At 49.8% G+C, this 26331-nt stretch overlaps 1 protein-coding gene across 2 annotated transcripts; it reads left to right on the forward strand.

The window, feature by feature from the left end:
* The first annotated feature begins 209 nt into the window (after window positions 1–209).
* LOC141126615 (olfactory receptor 51E1-like) lies at window positions 210–24329 on the forward strand. Of its 2 annotated transcripts, XM_073612531.1 has the most exons (3): window positions 210–465; window positions 7993–8200; window positions 21218–24329. In XM_073612531.1, exons 2-3 carry the CDS (start codon window positions 8113–8115, stop codon window positions 22228–22230), a joined length of 1101 nt encoding a protein of 366 aa, XP_073468632.1. In that variant the 5' UTR covers window positions 210–465; window positions 7993–8112; the 3' UTR covers window positions 22231–24329. The 2 variants fall into 2 exon arrangements, with proteins under 2 accessions (XP_073468632.1, XP_073468633.1); XM_073612532.1 differs by lacking the exon at window positions 210–465 and having other exon boundaries at window positions 7671–8200.
* Window positions 24330–26331: the final 2002 nt, after the last annotated feature.

Below are 26331 nucleotides of genomic sequence, written 5' to 3' on the forward strand. Positions count from 1 at the left end.
CCCGGAGTGACGACGAGTGAATTAGGACTCTCTCGGAATAGCACGTTGGAGATGAAACTTTCCATTTATAGCTTTCCCAGTTTTTAAGTACAGGAAGAGAACGTGCAGCGATATGTCATATATCTGTCACTGTGTGCTCTGGACTTGGCCGAGTGTCAGCTCCTGTGAAAGGAAAATATTTCCGTATGATGTTTATATGATTGCCAGTAACAGTGACTTCCTCTTTTCTTGATTGTCCCCTCGACTGCCACAACCAGGACTTCCTCTAGGATCTTCAGATGTTCCTCATCATCAGACAGTCCACTTCTCCCCGCAGGGTCCAGACCTGTCCATAAGATGTCCATCGATGGATTGTATCACTGGCTGGAGCTTCCTCTATGAATCCCCCGACCTGGCTGTACTCTGGAGGATGGAACACCTTGTGTCCCGGACTTAGGAGGAAAGGATCCTGCAGTTTGTACAGAGGTAAGGTTTAATGACTTAGGATCTGAAGACTGTTAACCTCCATCAGAAAATGCCGGTTACCTGGTTATCTCCAGCTCTTGGATTTTCCCTTGACTTCTTTATGGCAAGCATGCAGCCAGTGAAGTCTGAACACCTTATTGCTTATTTCAAGTCTATAAATAAGAAAGGGTTTAACTTGGATCACCGACACATTGAGCAGCATTTGGTAGTGGGAGGGGTCATGGCAGCTGATCTCAAGTCTCTTCAGGTTCTTGCAATGTTTGTTTTCTTAAAATGAGTGAGGGGGTAGCTGGGTGGACGGATGGACGGACGGATAGATGGACAGACAGATGGATGGATGTTTGGGTGAGTAGGTGGATTAACTGATAGACTGATGGACAGATGGCTGGATGGGTGAGTGGATGGATGAATGGATGAAATGTGTGAGTGGTTGGGAAGGTGAGTGAGTGGTAGGATGATTGGATGGATGAGTGCCTGGATGGATGGAACGGTTGAGTGGGTGGTAGGATGATTGAGTGGGTACATGCATGGATGAATCGATGGATGGATGGGTGAATAGGTGGATGGATGGATGGAATGGGTCAGTGGGTGGTTTGGTGGGTAAATAGGTGGATGTACGGATGAACAGATGAATGGATGGGTGATGAGTGATGAGTGCATGGATGGATGGATGGATGGAGTGTGTGGTTGGTTGGTTGGGTGGATGGGTGCTTGGATCATTAAGTAGGTGGATGGATGGACAGATGGATTGATGGATGAGTAGGTGGATACATTGATGGATAGTTAGATGGGTGAATGGCTGGTTGGCAGGTACAGATTAAAATATGGACAGATAAGTGAGTAGGTGAATGGACTGATGGAAAGATGGACGGATGGATAAATGAACGGAATGGGTAAGTAGGTGGTTGGGTCTATGAATGGTAAAAGGATGGAGGGATGGAATGGGTGAGTGGGTGGTTGGGTCTACGGATGAATGAAGGATGGAGGGATGGAATGGGTGAGTGGGTGGTTGGGTCTATGGATGGATGGAGGGATGGAATGGGTGAGTGGGTGGTTGGGTCTATGGATGGATGCAGGGATGGAATGGATGAGTGGGTGGTTGGGTCTATGGATGTATGAAGAATGGAGGGATGGAATGGGTGAGTGGGTGGTTGGGTCTGTGGATGACTGAAGGATGGAGGGATGGAATGGGTGAGTGGGGGGTTGGGTCTATGGATGGATGGAGGAATGGAATGGGTGAGTAGGTGGTTGGGTCTATGAATGGATGAAGGATGGGGGATGGAATGGGTGAGTAGGTGGTTGGGTCTATGGAGGGATGGAATGGGTGAGTAGGTGGTTGGGTCTATAGATGGATGGATGAAGGATGGATGGAATGGGTGAGTGGGTGGTTGGGTCGATGGATGGATGGAGGGATGGAATGGGTGAGTGGGTGGTTGGGTCGATGGATGGATGGAGGGATGGAATGGGTCAGTGGGTGGTTTGGTCTATGGATGGATGGAGGAATGGAATGGGTGAGTGGGTGGTTGGGTCTATGGATGGATGGAGGGATGGAATGGGCGAGTGGGTGGTTGGGTCTATGGATGGATGGAGGATGGGGGGATGGAATGGGTGAGTGGGTGGTTGGGTCTATGGATGGAGGGATGGAATTGATGAGTGGGTGGTTGGGTCTATGGGTGGATGGAGGGATAGAATGGGTGAGTGGGTGGTTGGGTCTATGGCTGGATGAAGGATGGATGGAATGGGTGAGTGTGGGGTTGTGTCTATGGATGAAGGATGGGGGGATGGAATGGGTGAGTGGGTGGTTGGGTCTTTGGATGGATGAAGGAATGGGGGATGGAATGGGTGAGTGGGTGGTTGGGTCTATGGCTGGATGAAGGAATGGGGGATGGAATGGGTGAGTGGGTGGTTGGGTCTATGGGTGGATGGAGGGATGGAATGGGTGAGTGGGTGGTTGAGTCTATGGATGGATTGAAGGATAGGGTAATGCAATGGGTGAGTGGGTGGTTGGGTCTATGGATGGATTAAGGATGAGGGGATGGATTGGGTGAGTGGGTGGTTGGGTCTATGGATGGATGAAGGATGGGGGGATGGAATGGGTGAGTGGGTGGTTGGGTCTATGGATGGATGGATGGAGGAATGGGTGAGTGGGTGGTTGGGTCTATGGATGGATGGAGGGATGGAATGGGTGAGTGGGTGGTTGGGTCTATGGCTGGATGAAGGAATGGGGGATGGAATGGGTGAGTGGGTGGTTGGGTCTATGGATGGATGGAGGGATGGAATGGGTGAGTGGGTGGTTGGGTCTATGGATGGATGAAGGATAGGGTAATGCAATGGGTAAGTGGGTGGTTGGGTCTATGGATGGATTAAGGATGGGGGGATGGAATGGGTGAGTGGGTGGTTGGGTCTATGGATGGATGAAGGATGGGGGGATGGAATGGGTGAGTGGGTGGTTGGGTCTATGGATGGATGAAGGATGGGGGGATGGAATGGGTGAGTGGGTGGTTGGGTCTATGGATGGATGGATGGATGGAGGAATGGGTGAGTGGGTGGTTGGGTCTATGGATGGATGGATGGATGGAGGGATGGAATGGGCGAGTGGGTGGTTGGGTCTATAGATGGATGGAGGGATGGAATGGGTGAGTGGGTGGTTGGGTCTATGGATGGAGGGATGGAATGGGCGAGTGGGTGGTTGGGTTTATGGATGGATGGAGGATGGGGGGATGGAATGGGTGAGTGGGTGGTTGGGTCTATGGAGGGATGGAATGGGTGAGTGGGTGGTTGGGTCTATGGATGGATGGATGAAGGATGGATGGAATGGGTGAGTGGGTGGTTGGGTCGATGGATGGATGGAGGGATGGAATGGGTGAGTGGGTGGTTGGGTGGATGGATGGAGGGATGGAATGGGCGAGTGGGTGGTTGGGTCTATGGATGGATGGAGGATGGGGGGATGGAATGGGTGAGTGGGTGGTTGGGTCTATGGATGGATGGATGGAGGGATGGAATGGGCGAGTGGGTGGTTGGGTCTATGAATGGATGGATGGAGGGATGAAATGGGTGAGTGGGTGGTTGGGTCGATGGATGGATGGAGGGATGGAATGGGCGAGTGGGTGGTTGGGTCTATGGATGGATGGAGGATGGGGGGATGGAATGGGTGAGTGGGGGGTTGGGTCGATGGGTGGATGGAGGGATGGAATGGGTGAGTGGGTGGTTGGGTCTACGGATGAATGAAGGATGGAGGGATGGAATGGGTGAGTGGGTGGTTGGGTCTATGGATGGATGGAGGGATGGAATGGGTGAGTGGGTGGTTGGGTCTATGGATGGATGGAGGGATGGAATGGGTGAGTGGGTGGTTGGGTCTATGGATGGATGCAGGGATGGAATGGATGAGTGGGTGGTTGGGTCTATGGATGTATGAAGAATGGAGGGATGGAATGGGTGAGTGGGTGGTTGGGTCTGTGGATGACTGAAGGATGGAGGGATGGAATGGGTGAGTGGGGGGTTGGGTCTATGGATGGATGGAGGAATGGAATGGGTGAGTAGGTGGTTGGGTCTATGAATGGATGAAGGATGGGGGATGGAATGGGTGAGTAGGTGGTTGGGTCTATGGAGGGATGGAATGGGTGAGTAGGTGGTTGGGTCTATAGATGGATGGATGAAGGATGGATGGAATGGGTGAGTGGGTGGTTGGGTCGATGGATGGATGGAGGGATGGAATGGGTGAGTGGGTGGTTGGGTCGATGGATGGATGGAGGGATGGAATGGGTGAGTGGGTGGTTTGGTCTATAGATGGATGGAGGAATGGAATGGGTGAGTGGGTGGTTGGGTCTATGGATGGATGGATGAAGGATGGATGGAATGGGTGAGTGGGTGGTTGGGTCGATGGATGGATGGAGGGATGGAATGGGTGAGTGGGTGGTTGGGTCAATGGATGGATGGAGGGATGGAATGGGTGAGTGGGTGGTTGGGTCTATGGATAGATGGAGGGATGGAATGGGCGAGTGGGTGGTTGGGTCTATGAATAGATGGAGGATGGGGGGATGGAATGGGTGAGTGGGTGGTTGGGTCTATGGATGGATGGATGGAGGGATGGAATGGGCGAGTGGGTAGTTGGGTCTATGGATGGATGGATGGAGGGATGGAATGGGCGAGTGGGTGGTTGGGTCTATGGATGGATGGAGGATGGGGGGATGGAATGGGTGAGTGGGGGGTTGGGTCGATGGATGGAATGGGCGAGTGGGTGGTTGGGTCTATGGATGGATGGAGGATGGGGGGATGGAATGGGTGAGTGGGTGGTTGGGTCTATGGATGGAGGGATGGAATTGATAAGTGGGTGGTTGGGTCTATGGGTGGATGGAGGGATAGAATGGGTGAGTGGGTGGTTGGGTCTATGGCTGGATGAAGGATGGATGAAATGGGCGAGTGGGGGGTTGTGTCTATGGATGAAGGATGGGGGGATGGAATGGGTGAGTGGGTGGTTGGGTCTTTGGATGGATGAAGGATGGGGGGGTGGAATGGGTGAGTGGGTGGTTGGGTCTATGGCTGGATGAAGGAATGGGGGATGGAATGGGTGAGTGGGTGGTTGTTTCTATGGGTGGATGGAGGGATGGAATGGGTGAGTGGGTGGTTGGGTCTATGGATGGATGGATGGAGGGATGGAATGGGCGAGTGGGTGGTTGGGTCTATGGATGGATGGAGGATGGGGGGATGGAATGGGTGAGTGGGGGGTTGGGTCGATGGGTGGATGGAGGGATGGAATGGGTGAGTGGGGGGTTGGGTCTATGGATGGATGGAGGATGGGGGGATGGAATGGGTGAGTGGGTGGTTGGGTCTATGGATGGAGGGATGGAATTGATGAGTGGGTGGTTGGGTCTATGGGTGGATGGAGGGATAGAATGGGTGAGTGGGTGGTTGGGTCTATGGCTGGATGAAGGATGGATGGAATGGGTGAGTGTGGGGTTGTGTCTATGGATGAAGGATGGGGGGATGGAATGGGTGAGTGGGTGGTTGGGTCTTTGGATGGATGAAGGAATGGGGGATGGAATGGGTGAGTGGGTGGTTGGGTCTATGGCTGGATGAAGGAATGGGGGATGGAATGGGTGAGTGGGTGGTTGGGTCTATGGGTGGATGGAGGGATGGAATGGGTGAGTGGGTGGTTGGGTCTATGGCTGGATGAAGGAATGGGGGATGGAATGGGTGAGTGGGTAGTTGGGTCTATGGGTGGATGGAGGGATGGAATGGGTGAGTGGGTGGTTGAGTCTATAGATGGATTGAAGGATAGGGTAATGCAATGGGTGAGTGGGTGGTTGGGTCTATGGATGGATTAAGGATGGGGGGATGGAATGGGTGAGTGGGTGGTTGGGTCTATGGATGGATGAAGGATGGGGGGATGGAATGGGTGAGTGGGTGGTTGGGTCTATGGATGGATGGATGGAGGAATGGGTGAGTGGGTGGTTGGGTCTATGGATGGATGGAGGGATGGAATGGGTGAGTAGGTGGTTGGGTCTATGGATGGAGGGAATAATAATAACTTGCCCAATCAGAGACCAGCAGATGACGAGGTTTTTCTGGGTGATTATACATTTCTCCAATTTTAAGGGGATAGAAAAACAGTGAAAATATTTGTACTGTTGAGTAGAATTTATTCATTGGACACTAATATATATATATATATATATAAATATAAAGGAGATGAAGGTCTTCTCTGGTGGTGATTGTGGAGTCTGTGGGGACAGCAGAGCCTTCAGAGAATGTCCACCTCCATAATGAAGGCAGCATTATACTGCAGAGAGTCCCCTGATCTCCCCACAGGGACATCAAGCGGATGAGTCCGCCGGGATCTCAACATTCCCTATAAATGATCCGTCACCGAGGAGATCCCACAGCTACCGGAGAGAGAGACAGAGGAAAGACTACACTGAGATACCTGACACAGGTGAGAGGAGATAACTGACACAGGTGAGAGGAGATAACTGACACAGGTGAGAGGAGATACCTGACACAGGTGAGGGGAGATAACTGAGACAGGCGAGAGGAGATAACTGACACAGGCGAGAGGAGATAACTGACACAGGTGAGAGGAGATACCTGACACAGGTGAGAGGAGATACCTGACACAGGTGAGAGGAGATACCTGACACAGGTGAGAGGAGATACCTGACACAGGTGAGAGGAGATAACTGACACAGGCGAGAGGAGATAACTGACACAGATGAGAGGAGATACCTGACACAGGTGAGAGGAGATAACTGACACAGGTGAGAGGAGATACCTGACACAGGTGAGGGGAGATAACTGACACAGGCGAGAGGAGATAACTGATACAGGTGAGAGGAGATACCTGACACAGGTGAGAGGAGATACCTGACACAGGTGAGAGGAGATACCTGACACAGGTGAGAGGAGATAACTGACACAGGCGAGAGGAGATAACTGACACAGGTGAGAGGAGATACCTGACACAGGTGAGAGGAGATAACTGACACAGGCGAGAGGAGATACCTGACACAGGTGAGAGGAGATACCTGACACGGGTGAGAGGAGATACCTGACACGGGTGAGGGGAGATACCTGACACGGGTGAGGGGAGATACCTGACACGGGTGAGGGGAGATACCTGACACGGGTGAGGGGAGATACCTGACACGGGTGAGAGGAGATAACTGACACAGGCGAGAGGAGATAACTGACACAGGCGAGAGGAGATAACTGACACAGGTGAGAGGAGATAACTGACACAGGTGAGAGGAGCAGGACAGAGGAGAGACTGTGCTGAAATAACTAATACAGGTGAGAGGAGATCATTCACAAAGGTGAGAAAATGTACTTGACACAGATAACAATGTTACTTTGTATCTCTCTATCTCCCGTCTGATTAATGTTTATAAACAATGTTACACTGCTTCTCTTTTCACTATCCAGTAGAAGTCGGGGGGAGGGAAAAGATCTGTGTGTATTACTGAACTGCATAAGAGAAAAATCAGGTCTCCTTCCCTACCACTCAGGGCCATACTGTGTGACAGAGCTGTGTAAATGTCAGGACTGGATGGACAGAAATACATATTCTTTAGGAGGCTCCTATATGTGAATGTGATTTGTGTATTTAGCTGTTTGCCTGGAGTTCGGCTCTAATACAGAATCTTCTGCCATGAACTCAGAACTCCTGGGAGAAGGCTTGTCCTGTTGGCTCCTCTGATGAGGACATTCGATGCAGATCAGAGCTCAGAGCTCTCGCCTTCCAGTCGTGTTTACACAATTCAGTCCCTTCTATAAACCCGGAGTGAAGATGAGTGAATTAGGACTCTCTCGGAATAGCACGTTGGAGATGAGACTTTCCATTTATAGTTTTCCCAGTTTTTAAGTACAGGAAGAGAACGTGCAGCGATATGTCATATATCTGTCACTGTGTGCTCTGGACTTGGCCGAGTGTCAGCTCCTGTGATAGGAAAATATTTCCGTATGATGTTTATATGATTGCCAGTAACAGAGACTTCCTCTTTTCTTGATTGTCCCCACGACTGCCACTACCAGGACTTCCTCTAGGTTCTCCAGATGTTCCTCATCATCAGACAGTCCACTTCTCCCCGCAGCGTCCGGAGCTGTCCATAGGATGTCCATTGATGGATTGTATCCCTGGCTGGACCTTCCTCTATGAATCCCCCGACCTGGCTGTACTCTGGAGGATGGAACACCTTGTGTCCCGGACTTAGGAGGAAAGGATCCTGCAGTTTGTACAGAGGTAAGGCTTAATGACTTAGGATCTGAAGACTGTTGACCTCCATCAGAAAATGCAGGTTACCTGGTTATCTCCAGCTCTAGGATTTTCCCTTGACTTCTTTATGGCAAGCATGCAGCCAGTGAAGTCTGAACACCTTATTGCTTATTTCAAGTCTATAAATAAGAAAGGGTTTAACTCGGTTCACCGACACATTGAGCAGCATTTGGTAGCGGGAGGGGTCATGGCAGCCGGGCTGACGTCTCTTCAGGTTCTTGCAATGTTTGTTTTCTTAAAATGAGTGAGGGGGTAGCTGGGTGAACGGACGGATAGACGGACGGACAGATGGATGTTTGGGTGAGTAGGTGGATTAACTGATGGACTGCTGGACAGATGGATGGATGGGTGGGCGAGTGGATGGATGGGTGGATGGATGAAATGTGTGAGTGGTTGAGAAGGTGAGTGGGTGGTAGGATGATTGAGTGGGTGCATGCATGGATGAATAGGTGGATGGATGGAATGGGTCAGTGGGCGGTTTGGTGGGTAAGAAGGTGGATGTACATATGAACAGATGGATGAATGGGGTGATGAGTGCGTGTGGATGGATGGATGGAGTGTGTAGCTGGTTGGGCGGATGGGTGCTTGGATCATTGAGTAGGTGGATGGATGAATGGATGGACAGATGGATGGATGGGTGAGTAAGTGGATACATTAATGGACAGTTGGATGGGTGAATGGCTGGTTGGCAGGTACAGATTGAAATATGGACAGATAGGTGAGCAGGGGAATGGACTGATGGAAAGATGGATGAATGGATAGATGGATGGATGGAATGGGTGAGTGGGTGGTTGGGTCTATGGATGGTAAAAGGATGGAGGGGTGGAATGGGTGAGTGGGTGGTTGGATCTATGGATAGGTGAAGGATGGAGGGATGGAATGGGTGAGTAGGTGGTTTGATCTATGGATTGATGAAGGATGGAGGGATGGAATGGGTGATTAGGTGGTTTGATCTATGAATGGATGAAGGATGGAGGGATGCAATGGGTGAGCGGGTGGTTGGGTCTATGGATGGAGGGATGGAATGGATGAGTGGGTGGTTGGGTCGATGGATGGATGGAATGGGTGAGCAAGTGGTTGGATCTATGGGTGGGTGAAGGATGGAGGGATGGAATGGGTGAGTGGGTGGTTGGGTCTATGGATGGATGAAAGATGGAGGGATGGAATGGGTGATTAGGTGGTTTGATCTATGAATGGATGAAGGATGGAGGGATGCAATGGGTGAGTGGGTGGTTGGGTCTATGGATGGAGGGATGGAATGGATGAGTGGGTGGTTGGGTCGATGGATGGATGGAATGGGTGAGTGAGTGGTTGGATCTATGGATGTGTGAAGGATAGTTACATAGTTAGTAAGGTTGAATAAAGACACCAGTCCAACCTGAGTGAGTATGGGTGCGTGTATACAATCGTCCCTATCCTAAGGAGGAATGGAATGGGTGAGTGGGTGGTTTGGGTCTATGGATGGATGGATGGGGGGATGGTAATAGGTGAGTGGGTGGTTGGGTCTATGGATGGATGAAGGATTGGGAGATGGAATGGATGAGTGGGTGGTTGGGTCTATGGATGAATGAAGGATGGAGGAATGGAATGGGTGAGTGCGTGGTTTGGGTCTATGGATGGATGGGGGGATGGTAATGGGTGAGTGGGTGGTTGGGTCTATGGATTAAGGATGGGGGGATGGAATGGGTGAGTGGGTGGTTGGGTCGATGGATGGAGGGATGGAATGGATGAGTGGGCGGTTGGGTCTATGGATGAATGAAGGATGGGGGGATGGAATAGGGGAGTGGGTGGTTGAGTCTATGGATGAATGAAGGATGAAGAGATGGAATGGGTGAGTGGGGGGTTGGGTCTATGGATGGATGGATGGATGGATGGATGGATGGAATGGGTTAGTGGGTGGTTTGGTCTATGGATGTAGGGATGGAATGGATAAGTGGGTGATTGGGTCTATGGATGGATGGAGGATGGGGGGATGGAGTGGGTGAGTGGGTGATTGGGTCTATGGATGGATGGAGGATGGGGGGATGGAGTGGGTGAGTGGGTGGTTGGGTCTATGGATGGAGGGATGGAATTGATGAGTGGGTGGTTGGGTCTATGGGTGAATGGAGGAATGGAATGGGTGAGTGGAGGGTTGTGTCTATGGATGAAGGATGGGGGGATGGAATGGGTGAGTGGGTGGTTGGGTCTATGGATGGATGAAGGATGGGGGGATGGAATGGGTGAGTGGGTAGTTGGGTCTATGGGTGGATGGAGGGATGGAATGGGTGAGTGGGTGGTTGGGTCTATGGATGGATGGATGAAGGATGGGGGGATGGAATGGGTGAGTGGGGGGTTGGGTCTATGGATGGATGAAGGATGGGTCGATGGAATGGGTGAGGGGGTGGATGAAGTTTTCCCTGCTATGTGGATGATGGTATTTGCAGCGCTCCTGTATTTATAATGGAAAAAGGAAAATGCCGCGCTCCTGACAGAATTGATTAAAACTAAAGGTGAACATAAAGCAGCAGCTAATATATGGTATACACGCATATAACATCAAAAAAAGGAGGAGATAGGTGCGCTGACAGTGAAACCACTAGTGGTGGACCAGTGCTGAATAAATTGAATATATATATACATGAATGTGAAAAAAATATGTATAAATGACAACACAAATTGGATACTTAAATGAATAAAAGTCCAAAAGGATGTGATGGCAAAGTATCAAAGGTGGATGTGAGACTTAATGAAAAATCAGATATCAAAGTCCAAATTATCAACTAAGATATAGTGATATATACAGTATGTGCAATCTTCCGTCACCAATAAGTGCTGATCACCGTGAGAAATGCACGCTTACCAGAAGGCAAGCAACAAACAGCTTTCGGCTAAGCACCCAGCCATGGCCTTGTCCCAGGGGATCCGGGATACACAGCTCAGGGGACCAAACGCAATGACGTCAGCACGTCCTGTCCACCCGACACGCGTTTCGTCATAGGATGACGTCGTCTGGGGCACGGGCGACGCACTGACACATGACGTTTAAATACACAACAATACAACACCTCGATCTGAGCTGAGGATAGAGACACAATTAAATTTAACATGGCGGGCTGGTGATGCCTAGTCCGCAATATTGCAATATGGCAAAAATAATGGCAAGAAAGATAAGAGCAAAAATAAACCCGCAGTGAATTACCAAAAGATAACGGCACCTAAGGATACACTGCAGGGGTAGAAAATATTTGTTGAAGTGAATTTAAATTATAGACACAATCAACAAAATACTTGAATCCGGGACACTAATATAGATAAAATATCAAATGATGATTGTGGTCATCAGGGGGATAGATAGACAAGAACATCCATAGCTTAACATGGGGATCTCAAACAAATTCAAAAGCTGCATAAACAAATATACAAATAATATTCTACAATTTCTAAGAACTGTGAATAAAAATGGATAAATATTAAATAAATATATAATGGATGTGGGTAGAGATAAATAGGTCATCTTAGTGGTGCCCGGTGAATCAAAAAACTGTGGAAGGGACTACTAAATAGAAGTGTCCCAATCATCAACTCACATCCAGTTTACATAAACAATATTAGCTAAAATGAATTAATAATATAAAATAAAATAAGCAAAAATAAAATTAATTAAAAATTAAAAATCCATAAGCATTGAAAAAACTTTAATTCGTTCATTTAAGAGTTGTCTATAAAGGAAATTACATCCACGTCGATGTTAAGGCCAAAGGGGGCATAACATTTCAACCTGTGGATCCATGACATTTCAAGCTTCGATATGCTCCTAACGAGGGAACTACCCCTCCATTGTGGGCAGTACTTATCAATACCTAAAAATATTGTTTCCTTGTTATGAAACAAAGGGTAATGCTTGGATACAGAATGTTTGAGGAAACCATTTTTAATGTTGGTAATATGCTCGTTTAGGCGAACAGAGAGCGGTCGTTTTCCAACATATTGGAGTCCACACGGACATTGAAGTAAATAGACGACCCCCTCTGTAGAGCACGTGATGAAGGGCTCTATGGTATGCTCACGAGACGTGCTAGATGAAACAAAAGTTTGAGTTCCTCTATGTGGACAGCCATTAAATGAGCAGATCCGGCATCTTCTGCATTGGTAGAAACCGGTTAAGTTTTCAAAGAATCCCTTTTTGATGGTAGGGGGATTTAAGAGATTAGGTGCCAACCTATCTTTGTATTTTTACCCAACAAATATCAGTGAATGGATATTGGTGGAAGGTTTTGCTCCTATGACCTCAAGCTGGCTGTGTGTTCCAATGAGGTGCCTATAGAGGAGAGCTGGAACAGGGACAGTCAGGAGGTCAGAACATTCTTCATGAGAAAAAGAATTCAGGGGGAACTCGGCACAGGGATGGTGGGAACCCCTCATAATGGGCACAGGGGGTGTACAGACCTGGAAACTTGGCACAGGGATGGTGGGAACCCCTCATAATGGGCACAGCAGGTGTACCGATCCAAGAACTCTGCACAGGAATGGTGGGCATAATGGGCACAGTAGGGTTACAGACCCAAAAACTCAGCACAGGGATGGTAGAAACCCCTCATAATGGGCACAGTGGGTGTACAGACCCAGGAACTCTGCTTAGGGATGGTGGGAACCCCTTATAATGGGCACATCGGGCATACAGACCCAGGAACTCAGCACAGGGATGGTGGGAACCCCTCATAATGGGCACAGCGGGTGTACAGACCTGGGAACTCAGCACAGGGATGGTGGGAACCCCTCATAATGGGCACAGCGGGTGTACAGACCCGGGAACTCAGCATAGGGATGGTGGGAACTCCTCATAATGGGCACAGCGGGTGTACAGACTCAGGAACTCAGCACAGGGATGGTGGGAACCCCTCATAATGGGCACAGCAGGTGTACAGACCTGGGAACTCAGCACAGGGATGGTGAGAACCCCTCATAATGGGCACAGCGGGTGTACAGACCCGGGAACTCAGCACAGGGATGGCGGGAAACTGCCATTCCGCTCCCTGACAGCGAGGTGTGAGGTTGCTAGTTCCTTTGCTCCTGTGCTTCCAGAGACCAGGGACTAGAGTTGCTCCTCTGCCCCAGGAGTGATGCAGGATCCTGGGGAGGACCCTGGTGGAGGCCCCCTGGATAGGCCTCAGCCTGTGGACGACACTGGGCCTGGCCCGAGGAAAGATGAGTCCCTGTCTGCCTTTAGACGGAGGGTTATTGAAACGCTGAAGCGGATTGAGAAGGAAGAGGAGAAGTTGGTAGCTTTGAAAAATGAATTTAAAAAGAAAAAGCAGATTTGTGCCAAAGTGTTCAGCAAGAAAAGACCGGCTCTGAGGCCTGAGCTGAAAGACCTGGAACAAGCTCTGCGGAAGCAGAAAGAACTGGTGAGTTCTCTGAAGGAGAATAGTGGAGCATTTAAAGAAAAATATAAGAATGAAGAAAGATTCAGCCAAATGAGAAGAGGAGCCGCTTCCTGCATGGAAGGTGAGGAGACCAGTGAGGAGATGCCGGTACAGACAGCAGAGAGTGAGAAAGTGGGCCCGGAGGATGAGCTCAGCTCTTCAACACCTCAGACATCTGCTGAGTCCTCAGTGGTGGAGGCCTCTGTCCCTTTCACTCCCCAGCAATGTGGAACATCTGAGCAGGAGGTTGAAGGTTCTGCCATGCTGGATTTCATCAATAAACTTGAATCCACTCCAGGTGTGGCTTCCCAGGATGGTGAGGAAAAGATGGACGCCGTTCCTAGCCCTGTGGAAGAAAGACCTGTGGAGAGACAAAGTGCAGGTACAATGTGTGTGCAGGATGATGGTGTGAACTTTAATGACAATGTGCTTGCTGAGGGTTGTAGTGCTGCAGGCAGTCAGCCCAGACCCATAGACAATGTACAACATGCAATAACATCTGCTAATAACTGTCAGCTTCAGTCTGCAGAGAGGTCCATGGACAATATAGAGACTTTGCCTGGACCAGGCACAGCGGCTGTACCTGTGAATGGTGGAGGAGATGCTGGGTGCAGTAGTGCTACAACTTTCCAGGAGTCTGCAGCAACCATGACTGTGATTGATCCCAAGAAAAAAACTGTGTGTTCAGAGGAGGGAGAGGGGGAGGGTCCTGCCTTTGCTAATCAGAAGACTGCTATCCCAGCTGATTCAGACTCTCTGCCAGCAGGTGTGATTGTGTCTAAGGACAAGACTGCAAATGCTGCTGGTGTAAGAAAAACTTATGCTGGTGTTGCTGCTACAGGATCTGGGAAGGGGCAGCAAGCAGGGAAGGAGCATGAAAATGTTTTATCTTCCTCCATGTTTAAAAGGAGGAAGATTCTACAGATGGGGTTTACACCCACAGACATCTTCACCCTGATCAGTCCGGCAGGTTCCTATGAATATGATTTGTGCTTTATCCGTCCGGAGTCTTTGGACATATTTTGGGAGAAGTATGAACACGTGTGTAGGGGCCTGCCGGACTGTAAAGGGCTCATCCCAAAGCTTGTTTCAGCCCCTCATTAAAATGGTCACAATTTTGGTCCGCAATGAATCCATACTGCAAGGGGATTTATCTGTATGGTTGAGGAGGTATGGAGACGTCCTGAGCCCCCTAAAAAAGATTGTAGATGATCGGGGAATATGGACGGGGGGATGGTCTGTGCAGCTAAAATTAAAGGTTGTTCATAATGTCGTCCAGCATCTGCCATCCTCAGCTTTTCTGGGGAGGGACAGGCTGACCATCTTCTATCCAGGCCAGCCTAAGCTCTGCAATAATTGTGGTGATAAAGGACATCTCGCATCCTCCTGTCCAGTGATGAAGTGCTCTCTGTGTCAGGGTATAGGACATTTGGCGAAGGATTGTAATATTATCAGGTGCAATCTGTGTAATGCGGTGGGACATCCTTACAGTCAGTGTCCTGAGGCAATGCACAACAATCCTGAGCTCATAAGAGAGTTCTTCCGCATGGACATGGAGGATGCTCGGAGCTCAGCAGCTGGGGTGCCTGTGAGTCCATTGGAGTCTGTGCCAATACCTAATGTGTCTCCCCAGTCTGTGGTGCCCCAGTCTGTGCCAATACCTAATGTGTCTCCCCAATCTGTGGTGCCCCAGTCTGTGCCAATACCTAATGTGTCTCCCCAATCTGTGGTGCCCCAATCTGTGCCAATACCTAATGTGTCTGTGTCTCCCCAGTCTGTGCGTTTACCTAGTGTGCCCATGTCTTCTGTAGGTAAGGTATCAGTTGCCAAAAATGTGTCCAATCCTTCTGTATCCGTGTCTTCTAAAATTACAGAGGCAGCAAGAGGTGCTGAGGCAGGTGCATCAGGTGTGGTGCCAACCCCCCTCCCCCGACGCTGCAGGGTTTCTATTGAGGATCGTGGGGTGCAGAGGAGTGGGGAGGATGGTGGAGAAGCTGGCCTGGTGGTAGATAAGGGAAGGGGGAGTGGGGGGGGGGGGTGAAGGGGAGGATAGGGGTGGGGAGGCTGTTGAGTCTGGTTTGTCTAAGGATGATATGGAGTGGTTGGAGGATAGGAGGAGGAGGGGCAAAAGAAGGAAAAAAGGGGGTTCAGTTACCTTAAATCCTAAATTTTTGCCTTTAGAAAATAAGTTTAAGGTCCTGTCTGATGATGATGATGAGGATGAATGGGACTCATTCAGTTCTGCATCCTCCATGGATGATGAGTGCCAGGGTGCAACAAAGCGCGCTGGTTCTCTAGGAAGAGGGAGTAGTCAGGCTAAGAAACGGCTGCCTCAACTACCCTAATGGCAGTTCCCACTCCGTTAAAAGTGGCAACCATTAATGTTGCCAGCTTAAGATCAGTAAGTGCTCGTCATATGGCCTTATTTTTGCTCAGCGAGTTTGATGCTGACATTTTGTTTTTGCAAGAAACCCATCTGAGTAGTCTGGCCGATATACATCTGGCAAAGAAGGAGTGGAGACGTGGGCCCTCATTTTGGTCTCTTGCGGCCGAGCCTTACAGCGGAGTTGCAGTCTTTTTTTCTGGTATGGTAATGTGCCGGCGGGTAATTGAGGTAGAGATAGGGAGATGCATGGTCTTAGACATCTCTATGAAGGGGCAGGACTTGCGCCTGATTAACATCTATGGTCCCCAGAAGAAGTGGGACAGGAAATGCCTCTTTACAAAGATTAGGCCTTTTCTTTTTATGGCCCAGCAGGTTATCTTTGGAGGTGATTTGAACACCATTACTAGGTCTAAAGACAGGAGAGGTTTCAGAGATAAGCTGGGCTATGACACCCTTTTTCTCAATGCGATAGTTAGGGAAGCAGGTCTGGTAGATGCGCACATTAAGAGCTGCCCAGACAGCACGGGGTTCACTTTTCAGCGAGGTAGTAGTCAGAGTAGGATAGATAGGTTTTTTTTAAAGGGAGACTCAGTTTTTTTGGCACCTGTGTGTCGGGCAGTGTAGTTTTCTGATCACTGTATTCTATCTGTGACTCTGAATTCCCCAGACATGCCACCTAGGGGGAAGGGTATCTGGAGATTGAATTCAGCCCTCCTGGAAGACGAGAGAGTAAGACAATCCTTTGAGGATTTTTTTCAAGCACAGGTAACGATCCTAGACTTTTGCAACAGCAAGTCAGAATGGTGGGAGCTTGTTAAACAGCGGACTGTTGGGCTTTTCAAGGCCATAGGAAGAAAGAAGCAGCAAGATAAGTATATCACCTACCAGCGTTTGCGGAGGAAACTTGACCGCCTTGTTTCGAATGGAGGAGATTCTGGGGCAATCTCTGAGGTGAAGCTCCTCCTTAGGAGACATCAATATGACTGGCACGCCTCTTTGGTTCAGGAGAGGGATTATGGGAAATACCATTCGCCTGACCCTTACCAGAACTGTAAACAGAGCTAGCAGTTAAGACGGTCAATAGCCTGAGGGACAGTACGGCTCTCTGATGAAGTCTAGGTCAGGGATCCTGGAGGTTGTCAGGTCATACTATGCCGATCTCCTGGGAGGAAGGAACCTTGATCGGACAAGGATGTTGGGTTTTTTGGACTCTACACCAGGACTGGAAAGTAATGTTCCTTTGATGAATTTGACAGATGAAATCACTGCAGATGAGGTAATCCGGGCTATTGATAAACTAGCCATCAAGAAAACGCCAGGGCCAGATGGTCTGACAGCCGAGTTCTATAAATGTTTTAAGACGATCCTGGCTCCCTACCTTGCGGAGGTTTTTAATGGCTGTTTGAATGATGGTTCTCTCCCTCCCTCCATGAGGCAATCTGCAGTGATCCTTCTGTCAAAGGGTAAAGATCCTTCGATGATTGGGTATTGGCGCCCCATTAGCCTTCTTAATGTCGATAGGAAGATACTGGCAAAGGTTTTCTTCTGGCGATTATCACCAGTTGCAGGCAGTTTGTTATCCCGCCAGCAGCACTGTTCGGTCCAAGGTAGAAGCACTTTCTCAGCGGTGTTAGCTGTCCGGGAGGCCTTGGAGCGTTGTAGGGCTGCTGGTTGGGGTAAATTTTTGCTGACATTGGATCAGGCTAAGGCCTTTGATCGGGTTAATCATGAGTACTTGTGGCTCCTTCTTGACAAATATGGCCTGGAGGGGGGTTTCATTGATTGGCTCAAGATTTTGTACAAAGGGGCTGAAAGCTTTCCTCTGGTTAATGGTTGGGTCGGGCAGCCCTTTGCGGTCGGCTCGGGTGTGCGTCAGGGGTGTCCATTGAGTCCTCTGCTATATGTGTTTGCAATCGACCCCTTCATTAGAAGGCTAGAGAGTGGACCTTTGTGTGGGGTACCTTTGGGCATTGCTGGTGAGCCTCCTTTGAAGGTTGTGGCCTATGCTGATGATGTTTCTGTTTTTATCTCTGGGACTGCGGAGGCGCAGGAGGGGGTCTCAGTGATAGGGCAGTATGCAGAGGCATCAGGTTCAAAGGTCAACCAGGACAAGTGTGAAGCTTTCTGGATGGGTGTGGAAGGTGAGAGCTTTGTTCTCCCGGATGACTTCCCGGAGCCACAACAAAAAATTCGAGTTCTAGGCATTGAATTCGGCCCAGGTGACTATGGTCATGCAAATTGGGTGAACAGGCTGGAGAATGCCGATGCCAAGGTGGCAAGCTGGAAAGGTTGGCAGCTTTCCTTGAGGGAAAAGGTTGATCTGATCAAGACTTACCTGATTCCGATTTTTCTGTATGTCAGTTTTGTTTGCATTTTGCCAGTTTCTCTCTATACCAGGATCTATAGTTGTTTCTTCCAGCTGTTATGGGGGAACAGAATAAACCTTGTCAAAAGGAATGTGACTTACCTTCCTAGGCGGGAGGGTGGTCTAGGGATGGTCAACCCTGTAGTCTTTTTCTCTCTGATGTTTCTGAAGTACAATCTTGGTAACATGTTGGCAGAGAGACCGCCTGGGTGGGTTGGTATTTTCCAGTCCTGGTTTAGGCCCTTTCTGCGAGACTGGGAAAATGGTGGGCCAGTGAAAAGCCTGAGGGTCAGGCATGAACAGTTCCCGGCTTATGTTGCCCCGTGTTTGAAAATACTTCGGCAGTGGCAAGTAACAGCAGGAGAAGTCAGATCTCTTCCAAGGAAACTTCTTGAGAAGCAGATCATGAGCTCTGCTTTTTGCGAGCCACTGGCCTTGAGGGATTGCCCAAGCCTGCTTTTGGGGGTGGGTTTGCGATTGATTAATTTGGAGAGAATCCCAATGAAGTTTAGGGATCAGGCTTGGCTTGCCTTTCATGGAAAACTATATGTGAGGGGGAACTTGAAATTTCTTTCCATGAGTGATCGGGGCTGCCCGAGAGTGGAGTGTGGAGGAGTGGTGGAGTCCATGGATCACTTTCTACTTCAATGCCCTTTTAATTTAGAGGTGTACAAGAGGGTTGGGAGGGCTCTGAGTATACCCTTCCTCCCCCATATGAGTTATGCAGAGTGGGTGTATAGGGCATTCCAGACTCGTCAGGATTATGATTTGGAAACACTTTTTTTAGTTAGTCTAGTAGTCCGTTATTTCACGTGGAGTGCACGGTGTCAGGTATCCTTACGGAGTAAAATCCTCCCTGTGGAAGTGGTGGTGCAGGACATTCTGGGTGAGGTTGGGAAGATTCGGGGTCTTGAGAAAGGCAGGTGGCAGCAGGAGGCCTGGATAAGGGCGTGGAGGAATATCAGGACTCTGTAGCTGCTGCCTGTTGATCTCGGGGTGTGCGGCTTTTCTTTGTATTCTTGATTCACTCCCCTAGATTTTCAAGATGAAATCTATTTTTGCTAAAAGGCTCCATGCATGGTGACGGTGATTGTCCTTAGTCTGGCTCTCCTGTAGGGATTGTGTTGTGCGCAATTTGGTTTGTACCATTTATTATGTTCTTGTTTTGTATTATCATATTCAATTATTTTGTAAATATGTTTTATTTATTTATTATGGTTTTATTGTATATAAGTTGTTGTTTGTAAGATTTTTCAATAAACAAAATTAACCCCTCATAATGGGCACAGCGGGTGTACAGACCCGGGAACTCAGCACAGGGATGGTGGGAACCCCTCATAATGGGCACAGCGGGGGTACAGACCCGGGAACTCAGCACAGGGATGGTGGGAACCCCTCATAATGGGCACAGCGGGTGTACGGACCCGGGAACTCAGCACAGGGATGGTGGGAACCCCTCATAATGGGCACAGCGGGTGTACGGACCCGGGAACTCAGCACAGGGATGGTGGGAACCCCTCATAATGGGCACAGCGGGTGTACAGACCCGGGAACTCAGCACAGGGATGGTGAGAACCCCTCATAATGGGCACAGCGGGTGTACAGATCTGGGAACTCAGCACAGGGATGGTGGGAACCCCTCATAATGGGCACAGCGGGTGTACAGACCCGAAAACTCAGCACAGGGATGGTCAGAATCCCTTATAATGGACACAGTGGGTGTACAGACCCGGGAACTCAGCACAGGGATGGTGGGAACCCCTCATAATGGGCACAGCGGGTGTACAGACCCAGGAACTCAGCACAGGGATTGTGGGAACCCCTCATAATGGGCACAGCGGGTGTGCAGACCCGGGAACTCTGCACAGGGATGGTGGGAACCCCTCATAATGGGCACAGCGGGTGTACAGACCCCGGAACTCAGCACAGGGATGGTGGGAACCCCTCATAATGGGCACAGCGGGTGTACAGACCCGGGAACTCAGCACAGGGATGATGGGGACCCCTCATAATGGGCACAGCGGGTGTACAGACCCGGGAACTCAGCACAGGGATGGTGGGAACCCCTCATAATGGGCACAGCGGGTGTACAGACCCAGGAACTCAGCACAGGGATGATGGGGACCCCTCATAATGGGCACAGCGGGTGTACAGACCCGGGAACTCAGCACAGGGATGGTGAGAACCCCTCATAATGGGCACAGCGGGTGTACAGATCTGGGAACTCAGCACAGGGATGGTGGGAACCCCTCATAATGGGCACAGCGGGTGTACAGACCCGAAAACTCAGCACAGGGATGGTCAGAATCCCTTATAATGGACACAGCGTGTGTACAGACCCGGGAACTCAGCACAGGGATGGTGGGAACCCCTCATAATGGGCACAGCGGGTGTACAGACCCGAAAACTCAGCATAGGGATGGTCAGAATCCCTTATAATGGACACAGCGGGCGTACAGACCCAGGAACTCAGCACAGGGATGGTGAGAACCCCTCATAATGGGCACAGCGGGTGTACCCATCCAAGAACTCTGCACAGGGATGGTGGGAACCCCTCATAATGGGCACAGTGGGTGTACAGACTCGGGAACTCAGCACAGGGATGGTAGGAACCCCTCATAATGGGCACAGCGGGTGTACAGACCCGGGAACTCAGCACAGGGATGGTGGGAACCTCTCATAATGGGAACGGCACATGTACAGACCCGGGAACTCTGCATTGGGATGGCGGGTATCCCTTATAATGGACACAGCGGGTGTACAGACCTGGGATATTAGCACAGGGATGTTGGGAACCCCTCATAATGGGCATTATGTCATTCTTGTTGCAGGACAAGATGCAGCTTCTGTGATCCAGGTCATGACGGAGACAAACAACTCAACGTGCAGCCATATCAGTAATTTCACCCTCGGTGGCCTCCCGTACCTAGAAGACTTGAATTTCTGGTTTGGATTGTTCTTCCTCTCGATGTATATGATGGCGGTCCTCGGGAATGCCACCCTCATTTATATCATTAGGGTGGAGCAGGAACTTCATGAGCCCATGTACATCTTCCTCTTCATGCTTTCAGTGATAGAGCTCCTGATCGCCACCGCCGTCATGCCCCAGATGCTGAACATTGTCTGGTTTGCCCGCAAGAACATCTCCTTTGATGCCTGCCTGGCTCAAATGTTCTTCCTCCATTTCCTGTCCGCCCTGGAGTCTGGGATACTAGTGGCCATGGCCGTAGACCGATACATGGCCATCTGCCACCCTCTCCGGTATACTGCTATTTTAACCCACCAGAACATTACGAAGATCTCCCTGGTCAACCTGGCCAGAGGGTTGGCGGTGATGATCCCCATTCCCCTGATTATCAAGCGGCTGCCCTATTGGTGGAGCAATCGCTTGACCCATTCCTACTGCCTCCACCAGGACGTCATGAAGTTGGCCTGCGGCGACATAAGAGTGAACATCATCTACGGAATGTTCGTCATCGCCTCCATCATGGGCATTGACTCGCTGTTCATCTCCATCTCCTACCTGCTGATTATAAAGGAGGCTGTTTGTCTGGTGAAGGAGTCCAGTCTGAAGGCCATCAGTACCTGTGCCGCCCACATATGTGCCGTCCTCGTTTACTACATCCCCCTCATCGGCCTTTCTGTGATGCACCGGGTTCCCAACGGTCCGATTCCCAACCTGCATATCCTGTTTGGAAATATCTACCTTCTACTCCCTCCCGTGATTAACCCCTTAATCTATGGGATTAAAACCAAGCAGATCCGCAACAGGCTGGCCAAGCTGTTCAGGAAAGGGAAAATATGCAAAAGGAAAAGCAGGAACAAGACATCCCCGGGACTTTGACCCATCACCGTCATGGAGATACCAGGAAAATTGTACAAGAGTGAGAAAATCATGCATGTAACTCGTGCTTAATGTAGATGTTCACCACAACTGGTCTCTCCTATAAACTTTGTGATATGAATATGGACTTCCCCTTTAGTTCATGTTTCATTATATCCCAGTGCTGCTCAACTGCAGACTATTTGCTACCGTTTCCAATCTAAATGCACTCCAGTGATGGCTGCATGGCATTTCCCAGGATGGGTTTCCTTATGGTCAGGGTCACTAATAAGGGCCCTCCTGTATAAGGCCCGGGCCCCATCAGTTCAACAAGGGGGGCACGGGCAGCTTTATGGTGCAGAGCCCTTTTCTTGCAGCACAGCTGGCCTCTCCTCCTCCCCCTCTTGCTGATTGTCAGCTGCTGCAGGGGAGCTACAGGGGGATAGGTTCCAAGGTTTGGTCCCCCTCCACCACTTCAACCTCCCCCTCTCCTGTCCCCTTTATCTGCTGCTTTGACCCCCTTCACCCACTTCATGTTTACTACAGGGGGGCCCAGGCAGCTTTATGGTGCAGGCAATTCCCCTTTCCCTGCAGCACTGCTGGCTTCTTCTCCTCCCCCTCCTGCTGACTGTCAGCTGCTGCAGGGGAGCCACGGGGGGATCAGTTTCAGGGAATGGCTCCCCCTCTGTCACTTCAGCCACCCCCTCTCCTGTCTAGGATCCCCTAATCTGCTGCTATATCCCCCCTCAGGAGTATGCCATATGTAGAGCCCAGCACAGATACGCTGATAAGGGGGTAGCACCAGCCCCCCTGTATAGGGCCCGGGCCCCATTAGTTCAACAGGAGTGGGCCTGGGCAGCTAAATGATGCAGGCATTTCCCTTTTCCCTGCAGCACAGCGGGCTTCTCTTCCTCCTCCCACTCCTGCTGACTGTCAGCTGCTGCAGGGGAGCCACAGGGGGATTGGTTTCAGAGAATGTCTCCCCCTCCACCACTTCAATCACCCCCTCTCCTGTCCAGGGTTCCCTTTATCTGTTGCTTTGTCTCCCACCCCGGGGTATGCCATATATAGCCCAGCACAAAGACATTGATAAGGGGGTAGCACCAGCCCCCCTGTATAGGGCCCGGGCTCCAGAAGTTCAACAAGTCGGCCTGGGTAGCTTTATGATGCAGGCAGTTCCATTTTCCCTGCAGCACAGCTGGCTCCCCCCCCTTCTGCTGACTGTCAGCTGCTGCAGGGGAGCCACAGGGGGATCAGTTCCATGGATTTGCCCCCCTCCGCTGCTTCAGTAACCCCCTCTCCTATCCAGGACCCCCTTTATCTGTTGCTTTGACCCCCCCCTGTTTACTATGCTTTAGTTTATGAATGAACAGGAAGCCTCTGTATAGAGGGCTTCCTGATCATTCATTCCATAGCAGCTGAGGCTGCAGAGATAGGATTGGAGGTTTGTGTCCTCAATCACTTTCTCTGTTTCAGAAGTGAGACATCAGGGGTCTGTTAGAACCCGTGATATTTCACCAAAGCACCCCCCCCAGGGCTATTAATAATGTAAAGAATATTTAAAAAATGTAAAAAACATTCTGGGTGAAGGTCTACTCCTCCCCGACCTCCAGCCCTGTCCAGGGCCTCCACTTGCTGGCGACATCTGTTAAGGTGTGGGGTGTTTGGCTCACATGTCCCAACTGCACTTGGGCTCCTCCCAAAGTGGGCAGTGACTCACCCATGACATCACCACAGGAGGGCGCTGACTAAAAGGGGCCTAACACCTGATGACACGATCTCCTGTAACCAGACACTACATTCTGGAGCAGAGCCACCTAGTGGAGGAAGAGGTGACTGCACCTGCCTGCAAGTGGAGGGGTCCTGGGACTGGAAGTCTGAATTTGCCACCCACAAGAATAATGGGATCAACTCTGGCAACAATGCTGGAGACACAATGAGGAGACGGGGACAAAGCGCTGTCACCCCCACAGCTGGAAGTGCCTAAATGAGGACCTTCATGGCGGGATCACCGGGGATTCATGTTCATGAAAGCCGATTTAGGAAATGCTGAACGAACGTCTTTGAGATTGTCTGGGATTGAATGTTTTGTCTGCTTCCATTTGCCTTCCTTGCACTAATGAGATTTTTTTTAATAAAACTTTTTTGTTTTCAAGACAAACTTTTAGACCCTGTGATGCAATCACCTCTGTGCTTCTCTACGCAATGCGGGCCAATCATGGCCAGTGGGAGGGGCCAGCAGGGTGCTGCCTCAGTACTCCTCTCCTGATGCCATGGGCTGGCCCCTGGGAGGCAGCGCTATAAGTAATATTTGAAGGGGCACCCAGAGGGGAGGAAGTAGGTGCACACGCAGGATGCCACCATGAAAAGTTGGTGGGAGGGGCTTGAACCGTGAGCGGACTGTGTGCTGTATGATGTGCCACAGTTCTTGTATCCAATAATATGCTTTAGTGACTGTGCTAGAGTCTGACAGACACACATAAACCTCAGCACAATGACTCCTACATAACAGACACACACAAACCTCAGCACAATGACTCCTACATGACAGACACACACGAACCTCAGCACAATGACTCCTACATGACAGACACACATAAACCTCAGCACAATGACTCCTACATGACAGACACACATAAACCTCAGCACAATGACTCCTACATGACAGACACACACGAACCTCAGCACAATGACTCCTACATGACAGACACACATAAACCTCAGCACAATGACTCCTACATGACAGACACACACGAACCTCAGCACAATGACTCCTACATGACAGACACACATAAACCTCAGCACAATGACTCCTACATGACAGACACACATAAACCTCAGCACAATGACTCCTACATGACAGACACACACAAACCTCAGCACAATGACTCCTACATGACAGACACACATAAACCTCAGCACAATGACTCCTACATGACAGACACACACGAACCTCTGCACAATGACTCCTACATGACAGACACACATAAACCTCAGCACAATGACTCCTAATTGACAGACACACATAAACCTCCGCACAATGACTCCTACATGACAGACACACATAAACCTCAGCACAATGACTCCTACATGACAGACACACACAAACCTCAGCACAATGACTCCTACATGACAGATACACATAAACCTCAGCACCATGACTCCTACATGACAGACACACACGAACCTCAGCACAATGACTCCTACATGACAGACACACATAAACCTCAGCACAATGACTCCTACATGACAGACACACATAAACCTCAGCACAATGACTCCTAATTGACAGACACACATAAACCTCAGCACAATGACTCCTACATGACAGACACACACGAACCTCAGCACAATGACTCCTACATGACAGACACACATAAACCTCAGCACAATGACTCCTAATTGACAGACACACATAAACCTCCGCACAATGACTCCTACATGACAGACACACACGAACCTCAGCACAATGACTCCTACATGACAGACACACATAAACCTCAGCACAATGACTCCTACATGACAGACACACATAAACCTCAGCACAATGACTCCTACATGACAGACACACACAAACCTCAGCACAATGACTCCTACATGACAGACACACATAAACCTCAGCACAATGACTCCTACATGACAGACACACACGAACCTCTGCACAATGACTCCTACATGACAGACACACATAAACCTCAGCACAATGACTCCTAATTGACAGACACACATAAACCTCCGCACAATGACTCCTACATGACAGACACACATAAACCTCAGCACAATGACTCCTACATGACAGACACACACAAACCTCAGCACAATGACTCCTACATGACAGATACACATAAACCTCAGCACCATGACTCCTACATGACAGACACACACGAACCTCAGCACAATGACTCCTACATGACAGACACACATAAACCTCAGCACAATGACTCCTACATGACAGACACACATAAACCTCAGCACAATGACTCCTAATTGACAGACACACATAAACCTCAGCACAATGACTCCTACATGACAGACACACATAAACCTCAGCACAATGACTCCTACATGACAGACACACATAATCCTCAGCACAATGACTCCTACATGACAGATACACATAAA

This window comes from Aquarana catesbeiana, linkage group LG02 (assembly GCF_042186555.1).
Source record: "Aquarana catesbeiana isolate 2022-GZ linkage group LG02, ASM4218655v1, whole genome shotgun sequence".
NCBI classification, from domain to species: domain Eukaryota; kingdom Metazoa; phylum Chordata; class Amphibia; order Anura; family Ranidae; genus Aquarana; species Aquarana catesbeiana.